Consider the following 11,224-nt stretch of genomic DNA (forward strand, 5'->3'; position numbering starts at 1 on the left):
TTATTGCAGACCAATCTCTCATATATGCATATCCTTTCATTACAGGGAGATTGTTGATAATCATGAGAAGGAGAATGCACTCAACATTGTGACAGAAGAGAGGACCTACCAAGTGTTTGCAGAGTCTCCAGAGGATGCCAGGTCTGGACACAAATATTAGATAGTCACTGAATTGAACCTTTATATAGACAAAACATGTATGGAAGGTGATGAAAAGTTTATTAAATGTACTTTTTGCAGTAGGTAGAGTGAAGGTGTGATGAGGAGGAGATAGAAAGTCTGAGGGGGAGTTGTGCTTCTGCTGCTGTGGTGGAAAACACATGGAAGAGGGTTGCAGTACATAGGTGAACTGGCAACAAGAGAGAGAGATTCATAGAGGCAAAGATAGCAGATTGTGATTAGCTATCCATGACAGAGAGTTGGAATGAAGAAGAAAATGTGCCTCTTTGGTTATTTTTACACTTGTTGTTAATGTGATATGATGTTTTTGCAGTGGTTGGTTCAATGTCCTGACGAAGGTGCGAGTGTGTACACCTGATCAACTGCTGGACATGGGGCACGAACAGGCTAACCCAAAGAACGCTGTGGTCAGTCAATAACTATACATTACATACATATTATAGATAGATAGGTAAAAACATAAGAGGCCACTGGTCCATCTGGGTCTTTATTACATGTTACATTTCACTCATCATTAGGGATGGGACATGATCTCACAAGATAAAATTTGCACACATGAGAAAAATTATCTGCTTAGGTTTTTTTCACTTTTTCCAATTTGGCTTGGACATAAAAGGGTTAAACAAACTGGATTGCACAGTTTATGTATAACAAAATTATTTCAAAATCTCTGCCTCATTCTCATTGACCCAATCTCATCTCTTGTCTCATCTTGTGGAAATTGTGTCTTGTCCCACCCTTGTCCCATTATTGATTTATTTTGATTATTTATTTGATGATTTGTGCAGGGTACTCTTGATGTGGGGCTGATTGACTCAGTGTGTGCTTCAGACAATCCTGATCGGTAAGTATTTTGTTTGTTTTTTTGAAGAAACGCACTTTTATTTAGCATCAGGGCAGGTTCTAGTTATGAGGGGAAAAGCTGTTCAGGAGCCGCTAAAGAAAATATTTATTATGTCATTTTGTTTCATACCATAATGGCATAAGTAATTTTCAAGGTTTTAGGGACATTGCCAAAATAAACTGCTTAAGTCCGCAAAATAACTGGGGCAGTTTGTGTGTTTTTGGCTGTGATATTCTTTCTGACTGGCCAACAGAGGCAGCAGGGTCTGGAGAGTAAAATGAGGCAGATAACTCAATTTGGCAAACTCGTTATGTTATCCTTCTGTTGATCTGTGTGTCCATGTGCAGGCCCAACTCGTTTGTCATCATCACAGCCAACCGTGTGATCCACTGTAACAGCGACACCCCAGAGGAGATGCACCACTGGATCAGCCTGCTGCAGAAGCCCAAAGGAGACGCTCGCATAGACGGACAGGAGTTCCTAGTCAGAGGTACGACTCCTGTTTTCACTATCAGAAATTTTCAATTATTGACTATGTCTATTAAAACAATTAGTTGATGTATTGTAATGATCTGATATTTTGTGTTTAGTTCAGAGTTGACACCTTTTATTGTTCTTGTAAGTGTTTATGTGTTGTTAATGTTAATGGTTGCTATGCCGACAACTTGATGTGAAGCTTCTATTGTCAGTACTGGGCAGTTAAAAGAGCGGCTCTGCTAATTGAAAATACTGTTGTTTTGTGCTTCTCTTGCTCTTGTTTTGGTGTGCGTTACGGCCTACAGTAACCCTTGTGCTCAGAAAATAAACAACCAGAAGAACTTCAGCGCGTTTCCTGACATCAGAACGCTACAGTATTGATTTAAATATGTATTACATAGGTTAAATAAGGTGAATTGTTGACGCTGGCTGCGGTTACATTTGCACTCGAAATCTGATCAATATCACATTTTTGGAGTTATAAGATTATTTTAATGATATGCAAAAAGGCAAATGGTCTGATTTCTTTCTGATCACGGGTTGCAGTTATTAATCTTAAAGGTCCAGAAATGAGATTATAATCATATTTGTTGTGCATGTGAATATATATATATATATATATATATATATATATATATATATATATATATATATATATATATATATATATATATATATATATATATATATAACATACTCCTCATCTCTTCTGTTGTAGGCTGGCTGCAGAAGGAGATGAAGACCAACGCCAAGAGCACGTCTCTAAAGCTGAAGAAGCGCTGGTTCGTTCTGACCCACGGTTCTCTGGATTACTACAAAAGCTCTGAGAAGAACTCTTCCAAGATGGGAACCCTGGTCCTCAACTCACTGTGCTCTGTGATTCAGCCGGATGAGCGGGTGCATCGGGAAACAGGTGAGGCCACGCAGAGATGAAAAGTGAAATGAAGGATTAGACAGGGGAGGTTAGCTGCAATGGGATATGGGATAAGTATGTAGATTAAGTGGTTCTCAGATATTTTAATTAATTTTGCATTAACATCTTAAAAACATTTTACTTTCATTTTTAATGAATCCCTCCTCCCTTTGCTCTCCACCCTAAGTCATTCCCCTTCATAGAACTATCACATTACAATCTGCGTGCATCCCACTAATGAAACTTCTGCACATTGCATCATGTTTTTGAAGTTGTAAGATATCGTTTTATATCATGTTTTTGTATAATTGTGGAGAATTGTTGTGTGGGAGCATGGCTGACGTAGACTTGTGGGCTGAGTCTTGGACAGAATCACACTGTTAACCATAAGGAGGCTTTGAATAGGGCCTGGGAGAGATCTATATCTCTCAAACATATATGGATGACATTTAGTTGATTTTGTAAGTTGATTTTGCATAATACCCTCTCTCTAAATAATGCATTTGGTGAGGTTGTCTCAATGCTTAATTTCAACATTTTTTACAATCAACTGGTAGTGGAAGTGACAGAATTTAGCCAAACATTTGTTCCTCAACAGGCTACTGGAACATCATCGTGTATGGGAGAAAGCATTCCTATCGCCTGTACACCAAGATGTTGAACGAAGCCATGAGGTGGGCCGCTGCCATCCAGTCAGTCATCGAAAGCAAGACCCCCATAGAGACCCCCACACTGCAGCTCATCAGGGACATCAAGGTACATGCAGATTATAGCACTGGGACTGTATATGACACCAATGAGAATTTGTGTTTAATGTTGTTGTTTTTTTAACTCCAGGAGAACAGTGTGAACGCAGAGATAGTGGATCAGATGTACAGGAGGAACCCCATCCTCAGATACACCCAGCACCCTCTGCACTCCCCCCTGCTGCCCCTGCCCTACGGAGAGGTCATCAGCTGTGAGTCAACACATGGTCTGAACAGGATGCAGCAAAACCTACAGACATTTATAGTAAACTGTATAAATATATGAATACAGTATAGAGAAAATAAGAATTAATTACACAAATACCTTTATATTAATAACAGATTTATATAACACTAACACTAATAATAATAATTATTATAATAATTATAATAATTATAATAAATGATAATAATGCATTATACTATATAGTCAGAGCAAACCAGGCCAAACCAAGAGATCAGGCATTGACAAGGAGGTTTTGGTCACCTATGGCTATTTTACAAAGGTACCCCTGCAATTTCAAGTACTATGTGACATCACATTAGACTTCCCTGATTGCAGCCTGGTGTTTCTGATTACAAACACCTGGCTGCAGTGCTGGAGTTTGAAATATGGAACGCACTGTTCCTTATACCCCCAGTCCCCGGCCCTTCTTTAACCTAACTCTTTCTCTATTTAAAAAGTGGCTGTGGGAGGAGTTTCTGTGTTTAATCCCTTTTTCTTCAGGTGACATACATACATTTTTTAAGCTTTTATCCCTCCTCTTATCCAACTATTTCCATTTATCTAAGCTTATCTAACATTTGCTTGTTGTGTTGTGTGTAGTGCACCGGCAGCAGGGCTATGCCAGCCTGCAGGATGAGGCTGTGCGGGTCTTTAACTCTCTGCAAGAGATGGAGACACTGGCTGACACTGTGCCCATTATACAGGGGATACTGCAGACCTGCCAGGACCTGCGCCCACTCAGGGATGAGGTATTTAACCCATACTACCACATACTACTGTCTGTTTGTATACAATACACTATTTTAACCATGATGCTTAAAATATACACTTCTGAAAAGAGCTAAAGATTGTGTTTCAGCTTTCTATGTAGAAAAGTGAAACTGTCATCTTAATTTGTCTCATCCTATTAATTACTAAGTGCTTACATTGCCTTTTATCTAGCACGTTTTCTGTAAATTGCTTGGGCCATAACTTGTTTTAAAACTACCAGTATTTTATTTATTTCACTACGTAATTAAAAATATATGGCCTTTATTTTGTTAAATGAAGGGTAAAAATGCTAGAAAAATGTCTTCTTTGCACGTAATCTTGGTCAAGTCGATATTGATGGCATATGTAGAGGTATTTTCCTTTAAAACTCACCACTACTTCCTGTACTTTTGTTCTCAACTTTTTCCCAAGACTGCCACTGGACTCATGTAAAACTATGGTAAATGTTTACCATCAAACCAAGTAAAAATACCAAAAACAAAAATCCATCAAATCCATTTAAATTTATGAAATGGGAAAATTCCAAATTGTCCAAAAGTATTTCCTAAAGCCATAACAGTATGAAACATCTCATTTAAATAAACTTTACATTTGCTTCCTTATCTTTTTCCAGGTGTATTGTCAGGTGATCAAGCAGACCAATCACGTGCCTCAGCCTAACAGCCCAGCCAATCGGGCGCACTGGCACCTGCTCACCTGCATGAGCTGCACCTTCTTACCCAGCCGAGCCATCCTCCGCTACCTCCGCTTTCACCTCAAAAGGCATGCCAACAATTATCACACCATTATACCATTATGATAAACTAACTATGCTATTGTCAACTTTTCAGGGTCAAAGAGAGGTATCCAAATACAGAAATTGAGCGCTACGCCACATTTATTGGGGAGTCCTTAAAGAAGACAAAGACGCGTGAGTTTGTTCCGTCACAAGAGGAGATCGCCGCCCTGCTGGTGAGACAGGAGATGAGCACCACGGTCTACTGTCACGGAGGAGGGTCATGCAAGATCTCCATCAACTCACACACCACGGCTGGAGAGGTGCGAAAATTATGTCTTTATCTGTGTGTTAGGTAAAACGGAATTACATAAAGGTTTGTTAAAGGTACATTATATAACGTTTCTGGTGGAGGATCAGTCACCTACTTGTCACTTGGAGATGTTATAGTGTCTTATTGTGAGTGGGATTGCCTCTTCACAGATCTGGCCTGTAACTTAAGTTTAATGCCGTACTGTGGAGGACTGTAGGCAAAGCAATACAGTCTCCATGGATACATGCAGGTAACAGATCCTCAACCTGAAAAGTGAAATATCCAACTTTCCAAGTTTTAGGGTATAGTTAGTATTTGAAGAATAAAAAAAAGAATAAAATATTCTTACTTCTTACTTTTACAGTTATTTAAAATGTATTCTATCTATTACATATAAATGAAACATGTGTTTGCTGCAGGTGGTGGAGAAGTTGATCCGGGGCCTGGCCATGGAGGAGAGCAAGAACCTGTTCTCTCTGTTTGAACACAACTCCTTCACTGACAGAGCCCTGGAGAGCAGGGTTATCGTGGCCGATGTGCTGGCCAAATTTGAAAGGTACTGCTATTATTACTGAATTACTAACTACTACTGCTTCTGCTACTACTACAAGTACAATTACTTTTGAGTGGTTTCTGAAGATGTTTCTTAATCAAAATGAAATAGCAATTTGAAAGGACACAATTAGCTCAAATGTTGCAGTTTTTGAAGTATCACAATTTCCTGTCTTGTTCTGCTTAGAAACTGCTAACCCTGTAGTTTTGATCTGTATTAGTCTTGTATTAGTTTGTCAGTTCATATTTCAGTCTTTTTGTCAATTCTTCTGTGTTTCTAATGTGAACTTTGAACAGAATTCTATTATTAAAATATTGCAAATCTAATTGCAAAATGCTTGTAAGAATAATTGCATATTTTTACTTAATCTCTCAGTGCTAATGTTTCTGCACAAAGCCAGTTGTGAGGATCCGTGGTGTATTGTTGTGTATAATGAACATCGATTGTGGTTGATGTGGTTGCAGACTGGCTGGCAGCGAGGAAGAGGAGGAGGAAGGAGAATGGAAGCTCTACTTTAAACTCTACTGTTTCCTGGATGTGGAGAGCATGCCCAAGGAGGGGGTGGAGTTTGCATTTATGTTTGAGCAGGTAGCAATCTTCTTACCTGCTACAAAGAAGAATTTCACAACATCATCACAGACTCACAGAAAAATAATATTTCGAATAGATTCAAAACATAGAAAATAAAAGTAGTGGTTTGATTTAAAATGGTTACATTAAATATTTATATGACCTAGATACTTGTTTCATGACATTACTGACAGACTTTAAAGTTACAGTAGAATACAAGAAGAAGAATAGAATAGAAGAATAGTATCAGCTATGAGATGTTTTAACTTGTGTAGACATCCTTCTTGACCAAACTCACTCACCTGATCTTGTCCTCCCGTGCCTTTAGGCTCATGAGTCCCTGATCAGTGGTCACTTCCCGGGCTCTGAGGAGACCCTGCAGCACCTGGCCTCCCTTCGCCTGCAGTACCTCCACGGGGACGGAGCGGGGCGGGCCGGCTGGAGCTTAGGCAGCGTCTACCCCATCGGACGTCTTCGCAACCGTATCCTCCACTCCACCAAGCCTGGGGTGGGGGCGGGGTCTGGGACAGGAGGGGGGACTGGAGGCACTGGGGAGGGGAAGGGCACAGCAGGGCCGGGAGGGGTCAGCACAGGGACTGAGAAGAGGAAGACCCCAAGCTTCCTGGACGGGACTCTGAGGAGGAGCTTCAAAACAGGGTCACTGAAGAAACAGAAGGTAAGTGGACAGACAGTACATTGTAATTAGAAATAGAGCGTTGTATTGGTTGACCAATGTTTGCACTTTTTAGCATCGGCTATCAGACTTGAATCTCCAACATAGGCAGATATGTCATAAAGAAAGGGCATTTAGTTTTAATTACCTTGTAAACATGCTTTTTGGTCACGTTATTTCACATTTTCTAAACTAATGTCTACATTTGGAGAAAAACTTTTTAAACTAGGCCGCTGTTTTCAATACAGTATTTAGGAGTTGGAGCTCTCTCTATTGTCAGTAACAGGAATAAACAATAGGAAAATAAACAAATAATCCATGAGGAAACATGACTGCTATATTAATAGAGCCATGCATTTGAATGAGTCTGGTGATGGTTTATAGATTTTAGCCTGTGACACACTGACGCCACAATCCAGGCAAAATGCGAAAAGAGCAATTTTGAGTGAATGAAGCTAAATACAACTGTAGGTATGTTTTTGATGAGGAAACGACAGTGTAGCATGATTAAAAGCTCAAAAAGTAATTCTTTTGGTAATATGTGCATTTTAAGGTGTATTTTAATCAATGTCCAGGAATGCAAGTCAATGTGCAATATAAATACAATTGAATTGAATTGAATGTAATATCCCCAAAAAGCATGGAAGCCCAACATGCATGTATGTGTGTGCAGGTGGAGGAGGAGCAGATGCTGGAGATGTGGGTAAAAGAGGAGACCTCAGCCACTCGCACCAGCGTCCTGGAGAAGTGGACCCGCCTCCAAGGCATGCCCCAGCATCAGGCCATGCTCAAGTATATGAGCATCATCAAGGACTGGCCCGGCTACGGATCCACGCTCTTCGATGTGGAGGTGATGACTTTCACATTCTACTCTGCCCCCTATTCAAATGGAAACTATTGATACATATAAGAGCAAATAAGACTATACAAACTACAACGCCAAGTTACGTAGGTAATAATAGATGTGGCTGTGGTTCAATGGTCAGAACATTTGCCGACTTTCTAACCCAAAAAAGGCACGTTAGTCCAGTAGTTCCAACTAGATCATGCTATTGTTGTGTGTTGAAGCAAGACACTTTTGTTTGAATGTGGTGTGTGTGAGAGTGAATTTGTAATGGTTGAATGAGGGGCAGATGGTGCAGATTGGCAGATAGTTATTATGTTATCAAAGGTACAAATAGCACACTGGGTTTTGAAAATTACTATACTATTACTAAACTCTTTGCACTTTTACACCTTTTACTCCCCTCCTTCTTTTCCCGCTCACATACTCCTAGAGGGCCCTATATCATTGGTTGACACAGACTTGACGTTTCTTCTCTTTGTCCTGTGCAGTGCAAAGAGGGCGGCTTCCCTCACGACCTGTGGCTGGGTGTCAGTGCAGATAATGTCTCTGTGTACAAGAGAGGAGAGCCCAAACCTCTGGAGACCTTTCCCTACGAGCACATCACCTTCTTTGGAGCATCGCAGCTCTGCACCTACAAGATCATTGTGGACGAGAGGGAGATGTACTTCGAGACACCAATGGTCAGAATTTATATATATATAACCAAACAATAGCTAATTTTTTAAAACTATTTTTTAATACAATATGACACTTTGCATTACATGTTTAATTTAAGAGGCCTGTACCTCATGCTGATTTCTTCTGGTTGAGATAAATGCTCTTAATATTATGCAGTATACAGTAAATGTAGAAAATTGAGAAAAGAAAAGAGACTAAAAGACATAAATTATGTATTATACAAAGCATTTTGTTAAGTGATAACTCCTAGAGATTATTCATCCAATCAGGAACATTGTATGCTGAGAATTATGGGAAACCAACTGCCTGACACTATCCCAGACACGATCCTCTATTATGGCGCAGTTTCAAGAGTGGCAAAAAAGCAAATAGTCAGCAGAAATTTGAGAACTGTAAGGAAACAACTGCAAGGCACTACCCCAGACTGTTGTTTCTGTGTCATGGTGCAATATCACAGCAGCAGAAATGACTAAGAGAATAGGGCTAAAACAAACTAAAACATGTTACTGGCTCATGGTTTGAAATCAGGTACAGGCCACCTTCACTACTTACCATGACCATCATAACATTGAACAGTTGAAACCATCCAAATCCTGAACAGATGGTTTACATTCCAGGTGGGAGAGATCTACAAGATCATGAGGGCTTACATCAACATGATGGTGAAGAAACGCTGCAGCATCATGTCAGTGACCAGTGTGGTCAGTCCCTGGGTCAGGTGATCACCACCATCCAATCAGGAGCTTGATCCAGTGGCACCAGCTGAACGTAGCACAGTGAGCAGTCAGCTGGTTTTATTGGAGCAGTGACCAGCAAGCCCTGGAGAAGAACTGAGGCCAAGTATCAAACGCAAAACAAGATGGAGGTGACAAAGAAGCCAATGCACACTCCTCAGGCCGGGCTTTCACTGGGCTTTCACTGGGATAGGGCTGAAGTTTGGGTCTGAATAATCTGATCTAATCTAAAGTCAGTGAAGACAAACTGTGTGGGAGGACCCTGTGTTAATTCCGTTCCATTTCCAGCTGGTTGTTGTCCTGCATGTTAATGTTCACACCTCAGTCCTCACCACAGGAGTGATCCATCCAAGCACAAAGTCCCTTTGGTCTAGTGTCCCAGATGCCCTCCCAGTGCACTGCCAAAGCCAGCCAAACCACCTCCAAACACTGTCACTCTTTTTTAAAACGTCTCTCTCTTTCTCTTCGTCTTCATGCTGCATCAAGTCTCATTCTACTCTACGACATTGCTTGGTTTACTGGTGGTTCTGTTCAGTATTACATTTATATGTTGTTGTCAAGAAGAGAGAGGACTCTTTGAAAAGGTGTTTTTCTATGGGGCTAAAGCTACATCAGTCTCTGTGAACTATTTGTCACACATCAGTGCCACCGTGTGGCCACAAGAGGTAAACTCAGCCAATGGAAGGGGCTTAAAACATTTTGAAAGCATATATAATAATAAATATTCTTAAGAAGAATAGGTAGTGTTATTATACCACTGATATTGCCTATAAAGAATCTGTGCATGGAAACCAGTCCTCTGCAATGGTACAAGAAAATAACGTGAAGAGAGATATCCAGACAGAAGAAGTGTTTATCCACATATATAACTGATGCATAAGGCACATGTATATTCACACAGAGAGGAAGTAACGACTTGTATTGTTTTCTACTGTATATCACATATTAACACTGGTATTAAATGACTGGCACTCTGCACTGTACAGTCTAAATATATTATAACACAATGTGACACCTATGTGTAACCTATGTGCAGAAATAACTGATGTGTGTGTGTGTGATCTGAAGACCATATGTGTGTGTGTGTGTGTGTCCTGCACTATGCCATAATGTGAACTCTGGACATTCACAGTTCCACTCTGAGCCAGACTGACGCTTCACTGTCTGCAACATGCACCACCCACAGCATCAGAGCCATATGAACTCAGTCCCATTGTTTTAACTATGAGGATTTCTAAACATGTCATTTTTATCGTTGATATAATTACTTAGTATTTCCCACTAACCCTGAAGTATTGTGTCTGGAATGCTGCTGTATGTGTGTTACATGTTATTCAAATGCTCCAAACAGAAAGGTACAGGAGAATTGTAAAAGAGAAGTTTATTGTATTGAAGATGAGATGTATTTAATGACTAACCTATGGAAGAGGGCTGTTGTGGTGTCAGTGGACTTGTGGGGCAGGGAGGGGGGAGGGAGGGGGTGTTTAATCTCTTCATATTATGGTGTATGTGATGCAGTGAGTTTGTGAGAGGTTTTACTAATGAGAGATGGATACTAGAACCGGAACACTAACAGAAATGACTTTGTATGTGCTTGTTTTGAACTCATGTTGTCGTCTCACCAGCGCTGACCATGCAGACAGGAGGCAGCCATCTTTGTCCGTCACACACAGAGAAGTACTCAGTTATGTTACTCAAGTAAAAGCAACACATCTAAAAAACAACTTGTGTAAAAGCGTTGAAGTACTTGTTTAAAAACGTACTTTTTTCTAAACATGAGTCAAAGTATTATACACAGATTTGTGAAAACTATTAAAGTATCAAATGTGGTGATTTTTTTTTATTTTTTTTTTTTTTTTTTGGAGATTTGAGATATTAGCAATAGAATTAAAGTCTGAAAAACATTTAGACTACAAAGTAAAACATTTTGTCCTTTCAGTTTAGACCAAAATTCTATTGGAGTAAAAAATACACATATATGCTC

At 40.0% G+C, this 11,224-nt stretch overlaps 1 protein-coding gene across 1 annotated transcript in view; it reads left to right on the plus strand.

The window, feature by feature from the left end:
- Positions 1-10,896, plus strand: part of myo10l1 (myosin X, like 1) — a 46,439-nt gene extending 35,543 nt beyond the window's left edge. Inside the window, exons 30-45 of the mRNA XM_055231300.1 lie at positions 46-141; positions 494-587; positions 969-1,024; positions 1,372-1,514; positions 2,220-2,414; positions 3,013-3,170; positions 3,252-3,372; positions 3,987-4,135; positions 4,771-4,919; positions 4,988-5,195; positions 5,605-5,741; positions 6,203-6,326; positions 6,637-6,984; positions 7,655-7,831; positions 8,317-8,508; positions 9,124-10,896. Of these exons, the coding sequence (XP_055087275.1) occupies positions 46-141; positions 494-587; positions 969-1,024; positions 1,372-1,514; positions 2,220-2,414; positions 3,013-3,170; positions 3,252-3,372; positions 3,987-4,135; positions 4,771-4,919; positions 4,988-5,195; positions 5,605-5,741; positions 6,203-6,326; positions 6,637-6,984; positions 7,655-7,831; positions 8,317-8,508; positions 9,124-9,228 (2,452 nt within the window). The 3' untranslated portion in view covers positions 9,229-10,896. The remainder of the gene's footprint in view (positions 1-45; positions 142-493; positions 588-968; positions 1,025-1,371; positions 1,515-2,219; positions 2,415-3,012; positions 3,171-3,251; positions 3,373-3,986; positions 4,136-4,770; positions 4,920-4,987; positions 5,196-5,604; positions 5,742-6,202; positions 6,327-6,636; positions 6,985-7,654; positions 7,832-8,316; positions 8,509-9,123) is intronic.
- Positions 10,897-11,224: the final 328 nt, after the last annotated feature.

The sequence above is a fragment of the Periophthalmus magnuspinnatus genome, chromosome 22 (assembly GCF_009829125.3).
Source record: "Periophthalmus magnuspinnatus isolate fPerMag1 chromosome 22, fPerMag1.2.pri, whole genome shotgun sequence".
NCBI classification, from domain to species: Eukaryota; Metazoa; Chordata; class Actinopteri; order Gobiiformes; family Gobiidae; genus Periophthalmus; species Periophthalmus magnuspinnatus.